Raw genomic sequence first — 27,374 nt, forward strand, 5'->3', positions numbered from 1 at the left:
CAAAATCATGGAATTTTCAATTCGGAAACTATCGAGATGGGCTACAGAGAGGGGGACGAGGTGCTTATCACTGAAAGATGTAAAATATCGGATGTAAACCTCCCATCTCTGGTCAGGATCACTCTGGAGATGCCGAAAGATGCAAAATACCTTAGCCCAGTCCACAATTCGATAATGTTTTGGAAGAGGAATACTTGATAAAGAAACCGAACGATACTGACCGCCTTCTGCATCCGCAGGAGTATATTCGGTAGGAAGAATATGAGTTATAGGTTATGTCACGGGACGGATGAAGTTCATACCGCTGACTGGCTTGGAAGCGAGACCTTTGTTTTCACTAATGGTTCCAAGATTGCGGTTTGTCTACTCCAATCAACTTAATGTCACCATGTCATTAACACTGCTGAACGAGTGTATGGTCTTTCAGTCAGAGATCACAGATGTGCCACTAGCACCGATTCGAGATAGATTCCTCATAATTCGTTTTTCTCGCAATGAAAGAGTGACCGTTGAATACCATATTTGAGAAAGATGAGACCTCAGTCTTCACTGATGGGTTCAAAATGGAGACAGGACGGAATTTGAGGTCTACTCCTATACACTTGACTTTAGCACAAGTACACGGTCAATCAGACAAGTTATTAACGAATTATATTATGATCGAACTTTTGGGAAGGGAATTACCAATATCGAAAGAACGGCAAGGTCGATGTGCGCTGCAGCTGTATATAGTCCCTGAACAAATTTTAGAGGAGCGGCAACAACGAACAACTGCACATGAATACTTGAGGATATTGCGGGAAATGAGGAGCTGAAAAAATATTCCTGAATGGGTTCATCCTTGGTGAGCAAAGCGATTATTCGCCATTTGTCGAACTACTGAACCAAATTGAAGGTTGTCTTGGTGTTGAAGAGATGGTAGAGTACCTCCTTGGTTTATAACGGGGTCTGCTGTAGTATAGACTTTCTGTTTTAAGGAGACAGTTCTCTGACATGTCACCTCAATAACAATGACAGGACGCAAAGGTACCGAAGATGGGCAAGAACACACAACAGCACATAGATTCCTTTGCCCGCGGGCATAGGAAAAGCAGCACATGGATAGTGTAAGAAAATCCTGTTCCTTCTTTCAGCCTAGACATTGTTGTTATTTTACTTAGAATTGTTCTTATTTTGCACTTGGTTAATTAGTAGGGATTTACTGCCCCTCTTACATAAACTATTGTTATACCCCTTAAGAAATATATATTCTTGATCGTCTAACATTTTAAGTCGATCTAGCCATGTCCGTCCGTCTAACTTTCGAAGGAGTAAAGCTAACCGCTTGAAATTTTGCACGAATACTTCTTATAAGTGTAGGTCAGTTGGAATTGTAAGTAGGCAATATCGGTCCATGTTTGGCATATAAACCGATCGTGAACCTTGACTTCTTCATCCGATTTGGCTGAAATTTTACATGATGACGACAACTATGACATCAAAAATCTGTTGGATGTTCGAATCGGCCCGTAGTATTATCTTTAAGTTTGGTTTTTTAAGGATTTACGAGAAGCAATTCTAATCCAAATATATGAAAACAAACTATGGGAATGTGTTTATGACTTCCCATTTTCCTTGGTGGATTTTTCATTCCCTCGTACATTTGACTCACTTGTCGATATCACCTCCATGTGCACTGACAAAAAAATGACGTAGCAAAATTAAGCAGCAATGGTGTTATTATCATAAACATGAGTTGTTGAAAATATTGACAACATACGGGGATGATTTTGTGAACTCATCAATAACATGTACCAATCGTTATGAAAGTTGTGTATACATAGGCGTCTGTGGTGCAATGTTGTAAGACTACATGGGATGGATGGAATGTAGGTTCAATTCTCAGCAGCACATAAAAACTTTTTGCAATCCTTAACAAAACTAGAACAATAGACTACTAAAACTAGAATACTGGGGACCGTTTTGAATGTTTCATTAAAAACAAAAACTGTTATTGATTTAGGAACATTTGAGGTTGATGTGATAACACCTGTGTGTGATTGACTTCAATGAAAAAGTGTGATGAATTTGACTACGCCGTGGTTGATTTTTTTCTATGGATATAGATCAATTTCACGATTTTATTTTTCAGCTCAGGGCGGAGCTGTTTCTTATCCAATTTCTATTGAATTCAGAGCATAGAGTTCAAAATACCCTTGCGGAATATCATACCTATATATACATCTTTGTTACAGAAGTCACATAAACCAATCCCTCATATCTAATTATCATAAGCTCCGCGAAGATCCATAGTGATGGGTACACAAAATATAAGTCCTACCAAACTTAATGCCGTTTTTACTTGTTTTCTTATTTCAATTACTTAAGGCATTTAATGCAAGGTTAGCATGCATACAGTCTTTGATTTATGATGAAGCTAAACGACAATAACAATGAGAGACAAACACCGGAGGTACATTAAAGGCCAATAACTGCACAGTAACAAAGGCTCAATAAACCAAACCCGCCTCCCAAAAAAAAAAATAATAATAATAAAATCGTCATTAAACACACAACCGCAATATGAATCTTTTTTTTTTTTAAAAGAGTACCTATGTACATATGGACAGACAGATAGACACATATGACAATGCAAGGTAGATTTTAATGTTTCCTATGCTTTCAAAAAGACAAGACCCCCCATAACTCGTTTTCGCGGTTTGTGTTATGGCAAGAGTTTGTTTTGATTTGTAGACTTCTGGAAATCGACATACATTCCGCTGGTAACATTCAAGGGCACAATTCTTTGACATTACCAAAATGCGGTGCAATAACATCTGGGTTCTGTCAAGTCATGGTAATGGATTTTCACATCATATGAGTGAATAAAAAAAAATTAAAATTGACGATAATTATTTTCAATTAATGTCACTACCGCACTAAACGACAATAGTCGAACAATGTTGGTTCGACAGACCAAACCATTTGGCATCGTAGTATTTGCAGAGGAAGACTTTAAGTTGTCTTGTTTGGTTGACATGCAGTTGAAGTTGCAAAAGTAATCAAGCATTTGATTTGAGCCTATAATATGAGTGCTCTCTTCCCCTTAAAACCATTTTCGTTGTAAACGGTCAACCACTCTTTGGCCGATTATTTGTGTGGAACAGAGATTTTTGCATTTAAAACTGGTTACGGACGAAATCGAAAGTTTTTGTAAAAAGTTATGCAACGCTTGTTTTCTTTACAGCCAATATTCAGGTTTCACATGGACAACTGCAGCAGTGGCAACAACCATTGCCGATGTTGTCTTGCATTATGTATAATGCAACAACATCTCACGTCATGTACATATGTGGTAAGACAAGGAATCATGAAATATGGGAATCTTAAAAATATATGAAAAATAAAAAATACTAAAAATTAATTGAAAAAATAGCTCAAAACTAAACATTTGAAGATAAATTTGATAAATGACTAGGTTCGAATCCTGACATCAGAAAAAAAAAATCTGCTCACTAATGCTGAGTATTTTTGTGAGAGACACAGCCATGTAAAACTTCTCTGCTAAGTTGAAAGAGGATGATATCAGGCTTAAGATATCATGTTATCTGCCAAGGTCATCAAGTGGCCAATTCAGACTCCTAAGAGACTTTCTGTCTTAAATTGGGGTAGTACGACGAAGATGGCCGCCACTAAAAAATTTATACTGAAATTCTTGCCGGAATTAGAACGCAGGCGTACATGATAATCAACCTGTAACTGCTGCTACTTAATCCTTTTAGAGTGGTTCAGGTTAATGTGTATGACCTTTAGCATCGTTGTTTCTTTGGGTGCGATCCCCCTGCGGTCGGTGAGTCTTTATTTTGGTTTCCCTATGGGTCGTAGAAGACTAATCGGTAGATCGATTTATATGGAAGCTTTAACAGGTCGTATACCTATTTGGATGGTTGTTTTGGCATGGTTGTTGGGAGTCATAATAAAACACTACGGGCAAAATTTCAGCCAAATCGGTTAACAATTGCGGTATCAATGGGCTTAAGAAAACCGCTTGTAGACCGATTTAAATCTCACTTAGCACGGTTGTTGGAAATCATAACAAAACAAAACTTCTTCAAAGTCAAATTGGACTCAAAAAGTCAAATCGAGAGGTCGCCTTATATGGGAGCTATATCAGGTTATAGATCGATTTAGAGCATATTTGGCACGGTAGTTGGAAGTCACAACCGAACACTACGTGCAAAATTTCAGCCAAATCGGATGAACGATTCATATGGGGGCTATACCCAAATCAGAGCTGATATGGTCCATATACAATTCGCAACGAACTATATCAATAAGAAGTAAATGCAAATTTTGCCCATGCACATTCCACTAAGGAACAGGGGCAAACTTCTCACATATCAATGGGTGCAGTCCGATTCAAGTTTAAGCTCAATGATAAAGGGCCTCCTATTTACAGCCGAGTCCGAACGGCGTGCCGCAGTGCGACACCTCTTTGGAGAGAAGTTTTACATGGCATAGTACCTCACTAATGTTGCCAGCATTAGGAGGGGAAAACCACCGCTGAAAATTGTTTTCTGATGGTCTCGCCAGGATTCGAACCCAGGCATTCAGCGTCATAGGAGGACATGCTAACCTCTGCGCTACGGTGGCCTCCAATTCAATCAATAAGAAGTATCTATTGAAATTTCAAGCGGATATCTTTATTCGTTCGACCGCTAACGTGATTTCGACCAACGGAGGGAATAGGTCGACTCGGAATATCGAGACAATGAAGAATACATATACTGTACAGGGTCACAGATAAATATTTCCAGGTTTTACAAACGGAATGACTAGATTAGTATTCTCACCATCTAATGGACATAGGTAAATCGAATCAGGAAGTGTTTCTAAGCAGATTGGTATATGAGACTAGCTCTTCTCTTTCTAAGCGTTGGAAACAAATGCACAAATATATAACACCATGTACCACAGTGGTGGTGTAGTGTATAAAATGTATTAAATATTATTAAAAAGGATTAAAACTATAACTGAAGTACTTTTGGTTTTATTGACCTTTCAAATAAGTCAGTTTCTCCGGCACCCCATGTATTATTACTACAAATTAACAATAGGGGATACGTGAGTCTATTGAAAATGGTCCAAACATATTACAACCCTTAAATCAGAGCTGCGAAGTCAGAACATTGAAGTATTTTGCAGGAGTCGGAATTAAAACCACGGTAAACCTCGCTTGTGCTGATTTGAGGCACAGGTAAGCACATTTTCCAAAACAAGACAACTTGGCTTCAGATCTATCCCATGCCGCCGTAGTGAGAGTCGACGATCCTTCTTTCTTGTCACTCACAAGGTTAAGGTTCATTGCGACCTCTTGGGGAACATCCTGATAGTCGATTTTGCTATCACGAAGGTCTTTCTCTTCTACATGGGCTTGATAAAATTGACCCAAGAATTTTCCTTATTCGTTGACAATGAATACGAGCCAAAACTTTAAAATAAAAATGCTATCTTTAAATTAAGTTTCCTATTTAGTAACGGACATGAACATTTATTTAATTTTCATCGGTGATTGATTCTTTTTTACTTCATAGTTGACTGTCCAATTATTATGTTATATATTATATCTGTAAGACTATTTTGCGTCTTTAACTACGGTTCAGTGTTACCTTGCCCAAGGTAAATTTCCTAACTTCCAAAGATACTTTGATCTCAATTTTAGACTTTTGTCTTTAATAACAAGACGCAAACTTAAGAATTTATTAACCTACCATTTGGAATAAAAAATCTTTAATATGAAGGAACATTTTTTCCATCAATGGGAATATTCCCTTAAAAAGTTGGAAAATTTATCATCTTGAAATTAAGTTTGCTAGAATTTGGCTCGAATCTTTAAAATTCGGACAATAATTTTTTCAATTCACACATGATTGGCTAACTTCCAGTTCCGAACTGAAGGCAAAAAATTCATCTTTGGATAAATTCCAGACTTTTTGGAATACTCTCCTTCTTCATTTTAAATGCGAATTTCCTTACGAACATTCCATTAAGGAACAGGGACTTAATTGTGTGATGAAGATCCTTTCCTTGATGGAGTAAATTTGGTTTGGCAAATATTCAAAATAACGATGTTGTCTTTCAGTCGCTACATACTAACGGACACAGTCTTTCGCCTCGAAAATCATTCTTTTGCGAAAAGCCGTATTTTTAAACTTAACATCTTTACGTTTTAAACATTAATGTCTTAGGACGCACTTAATCCTTTTCCAAAAGTCTATATATTTTTTGTCTTTAAGTTACGAAAAAAACTACTTTTTAAGTATATAAATTCTTAAAATCAAGTTAAAAATCGTTCTACGATGGAAATGCTTCATTGAGCGAAGGTATCTTTTATCACACTCACATCCATTAATGAAAAAGTCATTGTAAGGTTGCGTATGTAACGTGGATGAAGAGAAGTGCAAAAAGAAATGAAACACCAGGGTTTTAGTTTGACATTTGGGTATTTATTGTAGTAAACAATATTATCTTTGAAACAATTAGATATTTTTAGTACGCTGTCTTTTGAAAGAGTATCAACATTAACACAAACGAACGATCAGTGCTAGAAAGGCGGCAAAGTTACTCGTTAGATCAATGACATTGACGCAAAGAGGTAATAATGAGGAGTTAATAAGATTTGCAGTATTGAAAAATATACACTAGGGCATAGGAAAACTATACGATTCGAACTTAAAGGGAAGTAATGGATTATATACCGCTTAAGATATGCACCACCTTATTTCAATTCCCTACTATGAAGACAATTGGCTTTTGTATTTATAGTTATCTTTAATTGCCTGAGTTGTAACTGTGCAACATGTTACAACGTTTACAGAATTCAAAGATTTAAACATTAACGATTTCTTCTTTTTTTATTCATTACCTAAAACAAGGGTTACTCGTCTAGTTGTTATAACTAAAGACCTTAAAAACTAAAATAGATATTTAATTAGGGTAACTTAAAAATAATTAAAATACTTGTAACAAATCTCACAGCGGGAATCTTTTGGCAGTAATTACATGGTTACATGGCTTTGGATTTTCCTTGACTTTGCAGATACTCTTGGCGCAGCTTCTTGCCCATTTGGAGGCCAATACGAGTGCGCAGTCTTTCGGGTACCAGTTTCATGAAGAAGTACTGGGAAGAAAAAGAAGATAACACATCACATTTATGAATGCTTTGAGTTATAGTGGGTATTGTGTGTAGTCGTTATCATTCTTACCTGTAAACCATGTGACCAATAACCCGTAGTCTCATTTGATTTGCCCAAGGTAAAGACACTTGAACGTGTATAGGCTGTTACACTTGGCACCAGTAGACTTCCCTGCATCACTGTATCGGAATACTGATTCATCTTGGTGACCACAAATAGGGGCGTTACACACTGCACTTCGACATTGTGTTCGGCCAATTCACGTTGTATGGCCAGACTGAAGGTGCGAGCAAAACGTTTGCTGGCACTATAGACTGCCATGTAGGGTGTGGCCTGCAGCTCACTGCCCGAGGAGATGTTCACAATGATACCCTTGCCCTGTTTCTTCATTTGTGGTATGACCATGTGGGACATCATGGTGATTGCGCCAATGTTAATGTTGATGATATCCCACAGGGTTTCCTGGGGTACATTTTCCACAGAGTCAGGATAATCATACATCTTGCCCACATTGTTGACTGAGAGAGGGGGAGAGAGAGAAATAATACATAGCATGTATATGATCGGTTTGCCGTGAAGATTTTGTTTTTCATTTTTCATCAATTCACTACGGGTGCTCAGAATACTTACCCAAAATTCCCACTGGTATGCCAGCCAACTCATTTTCTATGTGCCCATAGATTTCTTTGCCCTTAGAGAAATCAGCCGCTATCCATTTCGTTTTTACTTTATGTTCAGCTTCTGCAATGGAAATTTTAAATACAAATAAAAACAAATTGCATGTTTTGTAAAAGCATTATTGGCAACATTTTAACATGCTACCATGGATACAATGTGCAAAGATTACACTAGTGCAACTACCATATCCATGACTAAGTATACAACATCGACAAAATATGTTACAAGTAATTAAAAACTTAAGTTGAGTTAACTCGATTTTTTGAAATCATATACTGACTTGACAGTGATAAGGAAGTTTACAACTTGTTAAATTTTTAAAAGACCAATTTGAAAACATGCGTATTAATCTAAAATTAAAATTTGTTTAATATGTACACAAAAAAGTTTAAGCGCTGTTTTCCTAAATTACAGAAGGAGTAAATTTTATGATATCCTCTATCATGAGCAAATTTGTTGACTTTGAAATGTTTTTCTTTTAAAGCTTTGATTTAAGCCTTTTTAGCACTTGATTTAAGTGCGACTGTTCTTCATATTAATTTTAATCCGATAATGGAGTAATTCTTATATTATATAGACTTGATGAAAGAATATTTAAACCCTACACCACTACTGTGGTACAGGGTATTATAACTTAGTGAATTTGGGAAGAAGGAAGAGAGCTAGATCCATTGATAAGTATACCGATCGACTCAGAATCACTTTCTGATTCGATTTAGCAATGTCCGTCTGTCTGTCTGTCCACGTTAATTTGAGTACAAAGTACAGGTCGCAGTTTTCATCCGATCGTCTTAAAATGTGGTACAGGCATATTTTTCGGGCTAGAGATGATGCCTATTGAAATTGGAAAAAATCCGGTCAGATTTGGATACAACTCCTATATATATGTTCGTCCGATTTGTAGTAATAATGCAATAAAAAAGTCAATTGTTAACCGATTCTCTCGAAATTTGCCAGGATTTTCTCTCGACTTTACTGGTGAATTTCATAAAAATCGGTTCAGATTTAGATATAGCCCTCATTTGTACAACGCTTTCCTCGACGACTACCACAATATCTTAGAAGTTTTCTTGAAATCGGTTCAGATTTAGATATAGCTCCCATAAATATGTTGGTGCGAGCGATTTTGAGAAATATTGCAATAAAGTGCCGATTCTCTTATAATTTAGCAAGAGGGATTTTCTTATGACTTTCGACATTACTGGTGAATCTCATGGAAATCGGTTTATATTTAGATATAGCTCTCATTTATATATATCGCCTGATTTGAACTTCTACAGCGATTGCAAGCGCATTTATTGACAATCTTGCCAAAACTTACAACGCTTTCCTCGACGACTACCACAATATCTGAAAATTTAGCTCGAAATGCATTGACATCTAAAGGGCTTTTTACAATGTGCGGACCGACACACTGATCACATCCTTAGACCAGTACCAGGTGGATCCGGTCCTTAGACACTGGATAAACCATATGCTAAGAAGGAGGTGGATAAATTGTGTGTCCCATGGGATAAATATTGGGTTGTCCAAAAAGTAATTGCGGATTTTTTAAAAGAAAGTAAATGCATTTTTAATAAAACTTAGAATGAACTTTAATCAAATATGATTTTTTTACACTTTTTTTCTAAAGCAAGCTAATTGTAACAGCTGATAACTGACAGAAGAAAGAAAGCAATTACAGAGTCACAAGCTGTGAAAAAATTTTTCAACGCCGACTATATGAAAAATCCGCAATTACTTTTTGGGCAACCCAAAAGCTTTCATATAAACCAATCTCCCGATTAGACTTCTTGAGCCCTTACAAGCCGCAATTTTTGTCCGATTTGGCTGAAATTTCGCATGCGGTGTTCTCTTACGTCTTTCAACAACTGTGCCAAATACGGTCCAAATCAGTATATAACCTGTTATAGCTATCATGTAAACCATTGTGGTGGGTTCCCAAGATTCGACCCGGCCGAACTTAGCACGCTTTCACTTGTTATCCTGAATATTGAACTTTGTGGATTCAATGCTTTTATGTAATGTTTTAAAAACTGTTATGCTTTTTATGATCATAAATTGTTAGCCTTAAGTTTCTACACTGTGTAAACTTACCAATTTGATTGCACACTTCCACCAACTTGGCTTTGGTACGTGATATCAGCACCACATTAAGGCCTTGTTTTGCCAACTCTTTACAGTATTCCTTGCCAATGCCATCTGTAGCTCCCGTCACAACTGTAAAAAATAACCAAAAAAAAAACAAACATTTTTATGAGTTGAAAAATAAAAGAAGATCTGCTTACAAAATACCACAAACACAAATGGTGGCTTGCAATAATCGTTAACTCTAAATAGCACAACCAAAGCGAACAAGCAAAAGCCTAAGCTGGGCCAGAAAAAATTCAAGTAATTAACACTAAAATGTTAATTAGCAAACAAAGTAGGTACTGCAACATACTTAAATTTTGCGCTTTTTCGGTGGGGATGGATTTTCCTTCCATTGAACTGAGTAAGTAGTGACGAAATAATAACATCTTGCAGTTGGCTAGTCTACCAAAAACATTGGTCACGGTGGCTACGAGTAAATAATGTTTGTGCAACATATTTGAGGTAAACACAAAGATGTTTTGATATGTTTCAAAAAAAAAAATGGGACTTAGATTGAATGGTATATTGGAAATAGGTGGAGCATTCTGTTTAACATAAAAAAATTTGGGATATGGAATAATTGAGATAATTTATTTATGTATAGGAACTCAATGGCTCGCTGTGCTTAGTTACACTATTAAATAGTTACCAATCAGCCAACATTTTTGTGTTTGGGGATTTATGGGCGCCGGGTCTAGGTGGCATCCAAATACTTGGTCCCGAATTTTAATGTAAGATTCGTACTCTACTCCGAATGATTTCACACTTGAATCGCATTTTGACCCCATTGGCATATCCGTTTCCTGTTTTAGAAGGTGAGTGGCTCCCAACTTTTCCGAAATTTGAAAAATCCATTCCTATTCTACTCCAAAAGAGCCATTGGGAGTTTTTATCTGGGATTGGGCGGTATTCCAGGGTCTTATTTAAAAATTTTAATATCAGATTCGTTCTCTAATACCGAATATTTGTTATTGGAGCATTAAACTGTCCCCGTTTGCCTACGTGTTCTTTTGGGGGGGAGGGTAGCCCTAGACAATTGCTTTAAACATTGATATCACATTCTTACTGTACTCTCAAAGAACATTCATTTGAGTCCCAAATTCTGATCAGCCACATGTCATGTCGGTTGTTGGTTTTGTGGGGTGCATCCTCAGTTACTTGGTCCTAAATTTATATGTCAGATTCGTACTCTACTTCCACAAACCTTTCATTTGATACTTAAATTGCCCCAATCGGTAAACATGTCCGTTAGGGTGGGTTTTTTGGTAGGGCGTTCCCCTGGTTGCTTTAATCCAAAATTGTTCAACACGGGTTACCATAAGAATGCAAACCAAATTTCGCTTAAATTGATGCACCCATGTCCGAGATCTGGCGTTTTGAAAACTGGAGTAAATGACACTTGATTTTTATACCCTTCACCATAAGATAGGGGTAAACTAATTTTGTCATCATGTTTGCAACACATCGAAATATCAATTTCTGACCCTATAAAGTACACATATTCTTCATCAGCGTAAAAATCTAAGACGATCTAGCCATGTCCGTCCGTCTGTCTGTTGAAATCACGCTACAGTCTTTAAAAATTGAGACATTGGACTGAAACTTTGCACCAATTTTTTTTGTCCATAAGCAGGTTAAATTTGAAGATGGGCAATATCGGACTATATCTTGATATAGCCCCCATATAAACGGATCCGCCGATTTAGGGTCTTAGGCCCCTAAAAGCTACATTTATTATCAGATTTTGCTGAAACCATATAGACCGATTTAAGGTTTAGGGCCCATAAAAGACGCATTCATTGTCCGATTTAGCCGAAATTTGGGACAGTGAGTTGTGTAAGGCCCTTCAACATTCTTCTCCAAATTGGCTTAGATCGGTTCAAATTTCGTTATAGCTACCATATAGACCGATTTCACGATTTAAGCTTTCGGGCCCATAAAAGACGCATTCATTGTCCGATTTCGCGGAAATAAGTGAGTTGTGTTAGGCCCTTTAACATTCTTCTCCAAATTGGCTCAGATCGGTTCAGATTTGGATATAGCTACCATGTCGACCGATTTCTCGATTAAAAGTTTTGGCCCCATTAAAGGCGTATTTAGACATACCTCTTCAATTTGGCTTAGATCGGTCCAGATTTAGATATAACTGCCATGCAGACGGATCTCTCGGTTTAGGGTTTTCAGCCCATAAAAGGCGCATTTTTTGTCCGATGTCGCCGTAATTTGTGACAATGAGTTAAGTTAAGCTCCTTAGCATGCTTCTGCGATTTGGCCCACATCGGTCCAAATTTTAATATAGCTGCCATATAGACCGTTCTCTCGATGTTTTGGGGCCATAAAAGGCGCATTTTTTGTCCGATTTCGCCGAAATTTGGGAGAGTGAGTTGAGTTAGGCTCTTCGAAATTTTTCTGCAACTTGGCCCAAATGGGTCCAGATTTAGATATTGCTGCCATATTGACCGATATCTCGACTTAAAGTTTTGGCCCCATAAAAGGAACATTTATAATCCGATTTCACTGAAATTTGTTACAGTGACTTATGTTAGACTTTTCGACATCCGTGTCGTATATGGTTCAGATCGGTTTATTTCTATATATATGTAGCTACTAAAAAGACCAGTATTTTGTTATACACAATGGAACAATGACCTGTTCTTATAAGTATTTGGTCCAAATCGGAACATATTGCGATATAGCTGCTAGGGGCATAAGGTAGGCATTTTTCGCCGGATTTTGACGAAAGGTGGTTTACATATAAACCCGAGGTGGTGAGTATCCAAAGTTCGGCCTGGCCTAACTTAACGCCTTTTTACTTGTTTTTATGGCTTTATAAAGTTCAAGATGCAGAAAATACCACCGACTTCTGCAATTTAAATTGAGAAATAATTTGATATAGTTTTTGATTCTAATAAAAGTCCGGAGCTGTCAACTACAGTGTATTCGGTGCTGTTAATATTTTTTGAAGCGTCGGTGTTAAATTTAGTTCTTTATCTTTGGTTTCAATATTTAAAGTTAGGGTAAAAATGTTTGCGGTGCAAGCATACTAAGTTGTGTAGGATATTATATAGTCGGTTTTGTGGAATTTTTGATGTTATTATATTCTAGTTCTTTTCATTTTTGTTGGACATTCTCTAAAAATACCAACCACTTATTGTTCTTTATACATTTTATTATAGAGATTTTACTTCGGCACATCCTTTTAAATACTTAAATATCAGTTAATCAAAGTCATAGTTTCGCTTTTATTGTCTAATTATTCTCTAGTTCTAGATAAAAACTACGCGAAAATTGTTTAGTTGCCACTAGGTCAGATAAGTATACATTGACACTGAATGTCTCCACGCTGTTAATTGTCATCTTGAACTTGACTTTTGCTCTTCATCTCACTCAGCATTGCGTGAAATTGAAATTTTTTAATTACTGCCTCTGGCACTGGGAACTGAACTCTTGAATGAAGCAATTACACGCATTAAAAGAGGAAGACAAACTTCAAAATGTGAAGTACTACCAGTAGATAAACCAGACTTGAAGCTACCCTCAAAATGGAGAATAAACAATGCAAGGTCGTTTCGGAGTTACAGCATGACAACGCTCAATCTCAAGCAAACGTCATAAACCCGGTCATCATTGTAACCATAATAAAATTATGAAAATAAAATGAAAGAAAAATCAAAAAATAAAATTAAAAATTATTTCAAGCCTGAAGCTAAAAAGCTAGCAACCAAAATATAAACAAATGTTGGTGGAGACACGCAAAGTAGTAGTAAAGCAAAATGAAGAAACGCATGATTTACATGGCGAATCCAAAACATAACAGAGCTTAAACGTAGCGTAAAAAGCCGGTTAGTTGTTCATGCAGTCCATTTATTGAAGATTTTAGCCAAAATATGCATAAACCTGTATCAGCGGCTCACGGCATAAACAGACCAAGTCCACTATCATAACTTTTTGTTGTTTGTTGGTTAAAAGAAAATGAAATTTTTAATGTATATGGAACTGTTATTCGGTAACAAAGAAAGGAACAACAGAAGTTAAAATGAAAAAATACCATAAAATGAAACATTTGTAAGAGTCAATGACCATTAACAAGAATTTCTCATTAGACTTGGTCATTTTAGAACCCATTTCTATGAGACATTAGTTTACAAACATTCATGTTGATATGGGAATTTATGAATATTGAATGGACTTTGGATACCACAAATGTTATGCAAAATGTATATTTGGATGCCACGTGTGATAATCATATTCTGTTTCAATGTATTTAATAATTTTTTAAGTCAATCCCACGAATTTACTATTCAGGTATTTGGTTTACACAAGTAAATATTGCTCAACTAAATGTTGCTAAGCATATTTTAAAGAGTGTATATGCTTTCAGACAATGTCCACGTGTCTGTTGTTCAAATGTATTCACGTTTTAGTCTTTATGGAGGAGAAACTTGTTACAGATGTTTTATTATTCATGTGCAGGTTAAGTTTGAGGAAGGCGTACTTTTCCGAAAATTTGTATTTAATTTCTATTCTGATTTTTAACATACGAGTGAAGTACAATACGTCATGCACTGATGACCTGAAATAACACTTTGAATCTGATCAACAGACTGATGAATTCCAATGGTATCAATAGCTTTCTCACACGACATAGTGCTGAATCATGGTTGATGATTGAAGAAATGATACTACAATGAAGATTATTTCGACTTATTATCACTTGCTATGCTACAGCAGTGAGCACCTTGCGCCATGTGGCTCCTCATTGGAATTTTGAACAATTCTGATTTGGATAACTATATATCACAAGGTGACGGGAGCTGGTTTCAATCCCTACGGCGTGAAAACCAAGCAACAAGTCTTTCGGGAGAAACTATAGGACAAACAAGTTCCTCTTCTGTCGTTCTTAAGATCCTCGAGAGACTTTTGGAAATTTATATCAGGAATCTCGATCGAAAGTGTATTTTTTTGTTCCGTATAGATTCGAAAACGGCTAAACCGCATTTCCTAAAATTTTCACAGATTGCTTCGGATAGTTACAGGGTATATAAGTCTTTTTATCGAAAGGGGAGCGGGCCTTCCCCTAACCCCAAAAACACCATCCAATCTGAAAATTCACAACGGCACCTGTTTACGGATTGGGGCAATATGGATATCAAATGAAAGCTATTGTGGAGAAGAGTATGAACACCCAGAAAACAGCTTTGTTGCCTCAACCAATTTTTTTGCCAACCGCAACTTTGCAGTTGTGACAACCAACGTTGGTGTTGTTTAGATTATGTCATGCCACCAAAAACAAAAATTGCTTTAAGCTTTGTTTCCTCTTTCAGTTGCGCTGCGCTTATTTGTTCTTTTCTGCTTGCTGGCGCTCTCCCTTGCGTTTTTCTCTCTCGATTTATTACCCTTTAAATTAATTCTATTAAAGGGTGATTTTTTTGAGGTTAGGATTTTCATGCATTAGTATTTGACAGATCACGTGGGATTTCAGACATGGTGTCAAAGAGAAAGATGCTCAGTATGCTTTGACATTTCATCATGAATAGACTTACTAACGAGCAACGCTTGCAAATCATTGAATTTTATTACCAAAATCAGTGTTCGGTTCGAAATGTGTTCATTCACCGTTCAGCGATGAGGCTCATTTCTGGTTGAATGGCTACGTAAATAAGCAAAATTGCCGCATTTGGAGTGAAGAACAACCAGAAGCCGTTCAAGAACTGCCCATGCATCCCGAAAAATGCACTGTTTGGCGTGGTTTGTACGCTGGTGGAATCATTGGACCGTATTTTTTCAAAGATGCTGTTGGACGCAACGTTACGGTGAATGAACACATTTCGAACCGAACACTGATTTTGGTAATAAAATTCAATGATTTGCAAGCGTTGCTCGTTAGTAAGTCTATTCATGATGAAATGTCAAAGCATACTGAGCATCTTTCTCTTTGACACCATGTCTGAAATCCCACGTGATCTGTCAAATACTAATGCATGAAAATCCTAACCTCAAAAAAATCACCCTTTAGTTTTGTCGGTGATCGAGTTTTGAACTCATGATTTCATGTTTGATAGTTTTTCACGCATCCTCTAGTCTACCGACATCATTTTCTTAATGATGATACATATGCATTACTGTATTGTAATAAGTTTCTCATTTAATTTAAAATAAGAAAAAGTATAAAACCATTTGTTAAAAAATGTTTAATAAGAAATACATATTCTTTTAAGCCGAATTTTCTTAAATAAATTTAAAGAAAAAATAACAAAAAACAAGTAAAAGCGTGCTAAGGGATCGATTTATATGGGACTTGTATCGGGCTATAGACCGATTCAGACCATAATAAACACGTATGTTGATGGTCATGAGAGAATCCGTCGTACAAAATTTCAGGCAAATCGGATAATAATTGCGACCTCTACAGGCTCAAGAAGTCGAGATCCCAGATCGGTTTATATGACAGCTATATCAGGTTATGAACCGATTTGAACCATACTTGGCACAGTTGTTGGATATCATATCAAAACACGACGTGCCAAAATTGATTCAAATCGGATAAGAATTGCGCCCTCTAGAGGCTCAAGAAGTAAAGACCCAAGATCGGTTTATATGGCAGCTATATCAGGTTATGGACTGATTTGAACCATACTTGGCAAAGTTGTTGGATATCGTAACAAAACACGTCGTGCAAAATTTTATTCCAATCGGATAAGAATTGCGCACTCTAGAGGCTCAAGAAGTCAAGACCCAAGATCGGTTTATATGGCAGCTATATCAAAACATGGACCGATATGGCCCATTTAGAATACCAACCGACCTACACTAATAAGAAGTATTTGTGCAAAATTTCAAGCGGCTAGCTTTACTCCTTCGGATGTTAGTGTGCTTTCGACAGACAGACGGACGGACAGACGGACGGACATGGCTAGATCGACATAAAATGTCACGACGATCAAGAAGATATATACTTTATGGGGTCTCAGACGAATATTTCGAGTAGTTACAAACAGAATGACGAAATTAGTATACCCCCCATCTTATGGTGGAGGGTATAAAAAATTTGGCCGGCCGGGGGAATCGAACCTCGGTTTCCGAATTCTTTAGTGGTTTGTGAAGATTTTATATGCGGTAATAACTGTCAGAAGGATAGTTAGCACAATTACCGGTAAGGGGTTAGCAGAACTGCGGTATGGCAGTTATCACAACTACCGGTCGTGTAATAAGCAAAACTACAGAGTGTTGTGCTAACTCGTTGGTGGTACTGCAAAAAATTAAACGTTGTTGTTACAAACGGCAGAATCAAAATGAATTATTTTTTTATGGATATGATTGATGGAACTGATGTATCGCTAAGTAGCATCTTCTTTTAACCCTATTCATTGTATCGTGGTTAAGATAGCATGCTTAAGGAGGTCACCGTAGCGCAGAGGTTAGCATGTCCGGCTATGACGCTGAACGCCTGGGTTCGAATCCTGGGGAGACCATGTTAAACTTCTCTCAAATATGTGTCGCACTACAGCACGCCGTTCGGGCTCGGCTACAAAAAGAAGGCTCCTTATCATTGAGCTTAAACTTGAATCGGACTGCACTCATTGATATGTAAGAAGTTTGCCCCAATTTCCTTCTTGGAATGTTCATGGGCAAAATTTGCATTTGGTTAAAATAGCTACTGAACTATGCAAATAACCAAACTGCGGTTCAAACAATTGAAATTTTTTTGACATTATTATCTTTTTGTTCTTATAATCGAATTCCAACCAATGATTTCTCTGGGTGAATTTTATACAAAAGTTTTGACTTCAGTGCCTGCGGGCTCCCCAATAGGACATGTTTACCGATTGGAGCAATATGCCATGTAAAACTTATCTCCAAAGAGGTGTCGCACTGCGGCTCGCCATTCGGACTCGGCTATAAAAAGGAAGCCCCTTATCATTGAGGGACTACCCTCACTGATATGTGAAAAGATTGCCCCTGTTCCTTAGTGGAATGTTCATTGGTAAAATTTGCCTTTTGCAAAATGGCGAAGGACAATTCTTCAATTTCAATAAGAATTTAAAAAAAAACTGCTTTGAAAAAAATCATCTTTTATTTCGGATCAAATGTTTGAAAGCCGCCCACTTGAAAAACCACTACATTAAAGGAGGGGTATTCGGATTTGTAGGGTAAGTAGTGTAGAGTAGAGTAGAGGTAGAGTAGAGGTAGAGTAGAGGTAGAGTAGAGGTAGAGTAGAGGTAGAGTAGAGGTAGAGCAGAGGTAGAGTAGAGGTAGAGTAGAGGTAGAGTAGAGGTAGAGTAGAGGTCGAGTAGAGTAGAGGTAGAGTAGAGGTCGAGTAGAGTAGAGGTAGAGTAGAGGTATGGGAGAGGTAGAGTAGAGATAGAGTAGAGGTAGAGTAGCAGTAGAGTAGAGTAGAGGTTGTGTAGAGGTAGGGTAGAGGTAAAGTAGAGGTAGAGTAGAGGTCGAGTAGAGTAGAGGTAAAGTAGAGGTAGAATAGAGGTATGGGAGAGGTAGAGTAGAGATAGAGTAGAGGTAGAGTAGCAGTAGAGTAGAGTAGAGGTTGTGTAGAGGTAGAGTAGAGGTAGAGCAGAGGTAGAGTAGAGGTAGAGTAGAGGTAGAGTAGAGGTAGAGTAGAGGTCGAGTAGAGTAGAGGTAGAGTAGAGGTAAAGTAGAGGTAGAATAGAGGTATGGGAGAGGTAGAGTAGAGATAGAGTAGAGGTAGAGTAGCAGTAGAGTAGAGTAGAGGTTGTGTAGAGGTAGAGTAGACGTAGAGTAGAGGTTGAGTAGAGGTAGGGTAGAGGTAAAGTAGAGGTAGAGTAGAGATAGAGTAGAGGTAGAGTAGCAGTAGAGTAGAGTAGAGGTTGTGTAGAGGTAGAGTAGACGTAGAGTAGAGGTTGAGTAGAGGTAGGGTAGAGGTAAAGTAGAGGTAGAGTAGAGGTAGAGTTGAGTAGAGTAGAGTGGAGGTAGAGTAGAGGTAGAGTAGAGGTAAAGTAGAGTAGAATAGAGTAGAGTAGAATAGAGTAGAGTAGAGTAGAGTAGAGTAGAGTAGAGTAGAGTAGAGTAGAGTAGAGTAGAGTAGAGTAGAGTAGAGTAGAGTAGAGTAGAGTAGAGTAGAGTAGAGTAGAGTAGAGTAGAGTAGAGTAGAGTAGAGTAGAGTAGAGTAGAGTAGAGTAGAGTAGAGTAGAGTAGAGTAGAGTAGAGTAGAGTAGAGTAGAGTAGAGTAGAGTAGAGTAGAGTAGAGTAGAGTAGAGTAGAGTAGAGTAGAGTAGAGATAAAGTAGAGTTAAGTAGAGTACAACCTAATATCCTTCTTTTAGGCAAAAAAAACCAAACGCACATGTACGTCGTTGGAAACATAATAAGACTCTTTGGTCTTTAAAAATTCTCAAAATTTTCGAAGGACGAACATTTATGGGTCTAGCGACGTGTAACGGACCATCTAATTGCTTCATATTTTGAAACTACTTTGAGTGCTTTTAATTATTTTTGGACTGTTGTACAGTAGAATATAGCAATGAAACATAAATATTTTAAAAATTTATAAAATTTTAACGAATTTAATTCCTTAATTTGGGGTTTCCCAATAAGCCCTAGCATTAAAATTTTTACCTATGCATTTAGAAAAAAAATTTTTTGCCAACATCATTATTTATGCGAATGTGTTAATCTACATGAAATACTTTTCAAAATTTCATAAATTTCTTTGGGATTAAATACCGTTGAGAATGAAAGCGACCCAACTCTCTTCATTTCTATATGTATGCAAGTAATTCGGTAGTTTTTTTATTAGCTGTTGGTGAAATAAATTAATTTCAAAACAATTGTCAAGTGACATGATAATGATAGCACTGCGACATTCATTTTCTTGGCATTCTTTTGAATAGACTTTAAACACCACCAGCAATTTTAGTTTCAAATTTATGAGATTTGGGTCATCTTCGAGTTCAATATATCATTTGGACTACCATTCAACCGAGAGGTAAAGGAAAAACCTGTGGTGTGCTCGCGTACATCCATCGACTTCAACAATTTAAAAATAGCCATACTGACCAATTTATTTTTCCTCGACGAAGAGGGAAAAAATTTAAAAAAAAGAATTTTCGAATTGCATTTTTTTTTGTTAGATGAAGTGGCGTTATGGCACAGTGGTTAGTTATGAAGGCGTCGAGAACATCTGTAAGGAGCACAACGACAAATTTTAAGACATACTAACATATTTTGAAGGGGATGTGAAATTGAAGGCATATAAATCGATCTCTTTAAAGATTACATCGTAAGATAAATGTACCGGTGGCGAAGTTCCTTCTTTTGTATATTTTGGTAAACTGATAGTAGGCACAAGCAATGTAGTAGGACATTATATAGTCGGCACCTTCCGACTTTTGCCTCCATGCCTCGTTCAAACATAATTCCAATTCATTTATGGCTGGTGTATGGTATCATGCGATGGGCTTTCCCCAACTTAATTAATTTTATTTATTTCTTTTGTCTTGATATTAAAATAAAAAGTGATCTTCGCCAAAATTACCTGCCACATTAAACACGATACCTGCTACGCAATTATTAATGGCACCATACATTTAGTGTTCATTAAATATAAGTCGTTTTTTGCTGAAACTATGGCCAATGAACCTCATGAATAACGCCCACGCGATCCTCATTTCATATGCGTTCAACTTGATTTTTATAGTTTTGACAAAGCGTGACAAAAATCATTTCATTGTGAACCAAGTTTGGATTCTCTATGAGTTAATCGAACCTGAAATATGGGAAAAATTGCATTGCAATAACATTCGGACACTAATTTATGCGTTGACTTAGAATGGCTTAACGGGTCTTTTATTCATTCATCACATTTCGAGTGTGATGAACAATTATGTTCTGTTATACAAAAAAAGCTTAACGTGTTTTTTTTACCCTCCACCATAGGATGGGGGTATACTAATTTCGTCATTCTGTTTGTAATTACTCGAAATATTCGTCTGAGACCCTATAAAGTAAATATATTCTTGATCGTCAAGAAATTTTATGTCGATCTAGCCATGTACGTCCGTCCGTCCGTCTGTCTGTCGGAAGCACGCTTACTTAGAGAGTAAAGCTAGCCGCTTGAACTTTTGCACAAATACTTCTTATTAGTGTAGGTCGGTTGGGATTGTAAATGGGCCATATCGGTCCATGTTTTGGTACAGCTGCCATATAAACCGATCTTGGGTCTTGACTTCTTGAGCCACTAGATGGCGCAATTCTTATCCGATTTGAAATGAAATTTTGCACGAAGTATTTTGTTACGATATCCAACAACTTTGCCTGGTATGGTTCAAAACGGTCCATAACCTGATATAGCTGTCATATAAACCGATTTGGGGAATTGTCTTCTTGAGCTTCTAGAATGCGCTATTCCTATCCGATTTTGCTGAAATTTTGCACGACGTGTTTTATTATGACTTTTAACAACTATGCCAAATAAAAAATCGGTTCAAAACCTTATATAGCTGCCATATAAACCGATGGGGGTTCTTGACTTCTTAAGCCTCTAGAGGTGGCAATTATGATCCGATTTTCCTGAAATCTTGTACACCGAATCCTCTCATGACCATCAACATACGTGTTTATTATGGTCTGAATCGGTCTATAGCCTGATACAGCTCCCATATTAATCGATCTCTCTATTTTACTTCTTGAGCCCCCAAAGGGTGCAATTCTTATTCGAATTGGCATTTTACACAGGTCTCCAACATATAATATAATTGTGGTCCAAACCGGACAATATCTTGATATCGCTCTAATAGCAGAGCAAATCTTTTCTTTTATCCTTTTTTTTGGCTAAGAAGAGATGTCGGGAAAAGAACTCGACAAATGCGATCCATGGTGGAGGGTGTATAAGATTCGGCACGGCCGAACTTAGCACTCTTTTACTTGTTTTGTTATGAATACACCTAAAATTTGTTATTTATTTTTATTTGCTTTGGAAGTTTAAGAATTCATTGTGTGGCCCTCTTCATTTTTCTTTTTGGTATTCCTTTTTTCAGTGTATTTTATATATGCACAAAACTAGTTTTAAGTCACAAGCCACTATATGTTCATTGATTATTCCATTTGGATGATGAAACAATATCAAATTTCTATGTTGACATATGCACAGTAAATTGTTTTCGTTTAAAATATGTAAATTAGTTTCTTCTTCATTTTAAACAACATCGAAAAAAAAAACAAAGATCAAAAATTCAATTTTACAATTTTTGGAGAGCAAAGTTCTGTTCAGGTGATGAAACATGAAAACTTTTGTACAGAAAAATGTAGACACAGTATTTAGGAATGTCCCATCCAACGGGTGCTTTTGATATACGTCTTTTACATGACTTACAACATTCTCCACGTGTCAAATATTCAGTACAGGTTTAAGGATTACGAAAATATGTCCAAAGCAGTAAGGAAAGGCAAAATTCGGGCGGAGTCGACTCTACACCACCTGGTGTACGTAGTACTTTTTATATGTAGAACTTATACCGAAATCTAGTCAGACTTTAATTTGGATACCTATTGGAATATCAAATAGAACCTTGTAAGATTTTCCTACGATAGGACAACGAATTTGGATTAAAAGGCTATATCTATATTATATGGGAGTTATACCGAAACCTGTGACAATTTTGATGACACATACTGGGACGTCAAGGACTAGAACATCTCACGCCCTATATTGTAGAGATGTGACCAAATTTAAGGCTTTTACTGCCTTAAAAGTCCATATCGGTTAAAATATATACATTGGAGCTATATCCAAATCAGGACCGATTTTAATAAAATTTTGCGCACGTATTGGAACGTCAAATAAAACGTCCTATGCAAATTCGGACGAAAAACACCTCTTTATACATATTGTTAAGACCAGACTAAAACAGTGACTTCTACAGCCTTAAAACGTCCATATCGTACAAAAGATATATATGGGAGCTAGGTCTTAATCTGTATCGATTTTTATAAAATTGTACTCGCATTGGGATTTTAATTAAAACATCTCACGCTAATTTTTGTAGAAATCGGACCAAAGTTGTGCCTACTACAGCCAAATCAGATGAAAGATATATATGTGAGGTATATATAAATCTGAACCGAATTTTATGAAATTTTGCACACATACGAAGACGTCAAATTAAGCACCCCGTGCCAAATTTGGTGAGGATCGGATCATCATTTTGGCTGCCATAGCCTTATAACTCCATATCGGATAAAAGATATACATGGGTGCTATATCTAAATTTGAATCGATTTTTATGCAATTTTGCAGTCGTATTGAAACTTCAAAGAAAACACTTCGTGCGAAAATTGTGTAAAAATCCGACCAAAATTGTGGCAGCTATAGCCATAAAATTCCATATCGGATGAAAGTTATATATGGACCAATTTTGCACACATATGAAGACGTTGAAAAAAACACCCCATGCCAAAGATCGAATCAAAATTGTGGTTTCTACAGCCTTAAAAAGCCATATCGCATGAAAGATATATATGGGAGCTTTATCTAAATCTGAACCGATTTTTATGAAATTTTGCACACATATGAAGGTCAAATGAAGCACATCATGCCAAATTTTGTAAGGATCGGACCAAAATTGTGGCTTCTACAGCCTTTAAAGGCCATCCGATTCTGCTGAAATTTGGGATAGTGAGTTGTGTTAGGTCCTTCGACATACATCTTCAATTTGGCCCAGATCGGTCCAGATTTGGAAATAGTTGCCATATAGACCGATCTCTCGATTTTAAGCTTTGGGCCCACAAAAGACGCATTTATTGTCCGATGTCGCCGAAATTTGGGACAGTGAATTAAGTTAAGCCCCTGGATTTGGATATAGCTGCCATATAGACCGATCTCTCGATTTAAGGTTTTGATCCCATTAAAGGCGCATTTATTGTCCGATGTCGCCAAAACTTGGGACAATGAGCTGTGTTGGGCCCTTCGACATTCTCCTTCAATTTGGCCCAGATCGGTCCAGATTTGGATTTAGGTGCCATATAGACCGATCTCTCGATTTAAGGTTTTGAGCCCATAAAATGCGCATTTATTGTCCGATGTTGCCGAAATTTGGGACAGTGAGTTGGGTTGAGCCCTTCGACATTATTCTTCAATTTGGCTCAGATCGGTCCAGATTTGGATATAGCTGCCATATAGACCGATCTCTCGATTTAAGGTTTTGGGGCCAGAAAAGATGCATTTATTGCCCGATTTCGCTGAAGTTTGAGTCAGTGACATTTTTTCTGTAACTTGGCCCAAAACGGTCCAGATTTGGATGTAGCTGCCATATAGACCGATATCTCAATTTAAAGTCTTGGCCACATAAAAGGTGCATTTATAATCCGATTTCGCTGAAATTTTACACAGTGACTTATGTTAGGCTTTTCGACATCCGTGTCGTATAAGGTTCAGATCGGTTTTTTTAAGAACTAAACACATCAGATTGTGTGAAATCTTAACCACAAACTTTTAACAAACTGTTCACTGTGAACCAGTTTTTACAGAGCAATATTTCTTTAAACAATCTTCAATTTCACATTTTAGGTAACTTTCAATCTTGTTTTTTTTTCTATCACCGTGGGATCTTTAAAAAATTTTGTTATCATCTAAAGTAAATTAAAATCCTTGTCTACTTTCATATTTTCAACTGTGCACCACTGTACTTTTACAATACATTATATTCCATCAGTTGCAAATTTTTATTTTTTTTTAATTTTTATAAAAACATTGATTGTACACAAATAACAATTAAATATTTTTTGTTGCATATAACACTTATAATGCATGACACAACAGGCAAAATTAAGACAACTATACATTTTTATGAGATTTAAAATATCCATATGTAAAAGATCATTTAAGCCAAACAATTCGCAATGACTGTCCACAAGAAAATGCTATGTAATGCTAACAATAAAATTAGACATCCTACATGTCAAGACATAACTAATGTCTGAGAAAATTAATCGTTTGTTACCATTATGAGAAGAAGCATGATGTGGACAAAAAATAATAAAAAGCAAAAAAAGTTACTTACAGAATTTAATTGACTTGTAAGTCCAAAAAACATACTAACTAACTACAAAATACCCTGCAATTACTACTATAATTTCCTATCATATTTCGAATTTTCTTAATAGTCGCTATAAACTGCAGTCAAATTAGGCACCTTTGCGGCTTTTACGAGGCCGTTTCGGAAACTTCTTAGCCTAGCACAAAAAGCGCGACATAAACATAAAAAAGTTAAGTGTTTTGGAAACTTCCATCTCTGCTATGAACACATGTTTAATTTTGTTTCAATCTGGCAACTCCTTTATAAAGAAACAGGTGTTCACAAAAGATGCATCCGCGATTTTTTTACAATGGAAAAATTGAAAAAGCGTGGTGTCATTAAATATTTACAAAAAAGGTTTATCGGGACAAGAAATTCATAATAAAATATGGTGAATGTGTTAGGTGAAAGTGCTCCTTCATATGCAACAGTAAAATATTGGGTTGCTGAATTTAAACGTGATAGTACAAGCATTGAAGATGAACCACATAGTGGACGTTCAAAAACAGCAACAACAACATAAATTATAGCCAAAGTGCATGATATGGTATTAAATGATCGACGAATAAAAGTGAGTTTAATAGCTAATATCATGCGCATCTCAAATGATCGAGTCCATTGAAGAACTCAAATGATCGAGTATGGATGAAGAACTACAGATGAAGACAGCTTTCTACAAGATGGGTGCCGCATTTGTTAATAGTCGACAAAAAACGCCTAAGAATGAACATTTCTCAAGCTTGTTTGGATCGTTTTAAGCCAAATAAAATGGACTTTTAACCTCGTTTCATAAATGTTAAAGAGACATGGATCCACCACTACACTCCAGAGACAAAAGAACAATCCAAACAATAGACTGAAGCTGGAGGAAGTGCCCCAAAGAAGGCAAAAACAATTCAATCGGCTGGTAAGGTTATGGCAACGGTTTTTTGGGATTTCAAAGGTATTTTATTGATTGACTATCTGCAAAAGGATAAAACAATGAATTCAGAATACTATAGCACCCACTTGGGAATTCGCAAAGTTTGGCCGAGCCGAATCTTATACATCCTCCACCATGGATCGCATTTGTCGAGTTCTATGCGCAGTATCTCTTTTTAGGCAAACAAAGAATATTGAATACGAACTGTTATGCTATTGGAGCTATATCAAGTTAAAGTCCGATTCGGACCATCAATGTATGCTAAACATTGCAGAAGTCATTGTGTAATATTTCAGCTCATTCGGATAGAATTGCGCCTCGTAGGGGCTCAAGAAGCAAAATCGGGAGATTGGTTTATATGGGAGTAGTATCAAACTATTGATCGATTCAGACCATATTAGACACGTATGTCGAAGGTCATGAGAGAACCCGTTGTACAAAATTTCAGGCAAATCGGTTAATAATTGCGACCTCTAGGGGCTCAAGAAGTCAAGATCCCAGATCGGTTTATATGGCAGCTATATCAGGATATGAACCGATTTGGACCATACTTATCACAGTTGTTGGATATCATAACAAAATATGTCGTGCAAAATTTCATTGCAATCGGATAAGAATTGCGCTCTCTAGAGGCTCAAGAAGTCAAGACCCAAGATCGGTTTATATGGCAGCTATATCAAAACATGAACCGATATGGCCCATTTACAATACCAACCGACCTACACTAATAAGAAGTATTTGTGCAAAATTTCAAGCGGCTGGCTTTACTCCTTCGGAAGTTAGGGTGTTTTCGACAGATAGACGGACGGACGGACATGGCAAGATCGATATAAAATTTCGCGATGATCAAGAATATACAATATATACTTTATGGGGTCTCAGACGAATATTTCGAGTAGTTACAAACAGAATGACGAAATTAGTATACCCCCCATCCTATGATGGAGAGTATAATATTGGGTTGCCCAAAAAGTAATTGCTTGGATTGGATTTTTCATACAGTCGACGTTGACAAATTTTTTCACAACTTGTGACTCTGTAATTGCATTCTTTCTTCTGTCAGTTATCAGCTGTTACTTTTAGCTTGCTTTAGAAAAAAAGTGTAAAAAAAGTATATTTGATTAAAGTTCATTCTAAGTATTATTAAAAATGCATTTACTTTCTTTTAAAAAATCCGCAATTACTTTTTGGGCAACCCAATAATTGTTCATCAAGACAACGCACCAGCGTGCAGGAGGGTTTTAACAATGGCTAAAATCAACGAATTAAAGTTGCTTGACCACTCACCTTATTCACCTGATTTACCTCCCAGAGAGTTTTTCCCGATCTCAAATCTAAAAAAATCATTGCTGGCAAGCTTTTTACCTCAAATAACGATGCAATTACAGTTGTAAACCACTATTTTGAAGGCCTTGAGGAA

At 36.8% G+C, this 27,374-nt stretch overlaps 1 protein-coding gene across 1 annotated transcript in view; it reads right to left on the reverse strand.

The window, feature by feature from the left end:
• Window positions 1–6,874: 6,874 nt before the first annotated feature.
• LOC106091905 (inactive hydroxysteroid dehydrogenase-like protein 1) overlaps window positions 6,875–27,374 on the reverse strand; it is a 33,097-nt gene continuing 12,597 nt past the window's right edge. The window contains exons 2-5 of the mRNA XM_013258608.2: window positions 9,951–10,073; window positions 7,806–7,916; window positions 7,245–7,693; window positions 6,875–7,159 (exon numbers count right to left, since the gene is read on the reverse strand). Of these exons, the coding sequence (XP_013114062.2) occupies window positions 7,046–7,159; window positions 7,245–7,693; window positions 7,806–7,916; window positions 9,951–10,073 (797 nt within the window). The 3' untranslated portion in view covers window positions 6,875–7,045. The remainder of the gene's footprint in view (window positions 7,160–7,244; window positions 7,694–7,805; window positions 7,917–9,950; window positions 10,074–27,374) is intronic.

The sequence above is a fragment of the Stomoxys calcitrans genome, chromosome 3 (genome assembly GCF_963082655.1).
Source record: "Stomoxys calcitrans chromosome 3, idStoCalc2.1, whole genome shotgun sequence".
NCBI lineage: Eukaryota > Metazoa > Arthropoda > Insecta > Diptera > Muscidae > Stomoxys > Stomoxys calcitrans.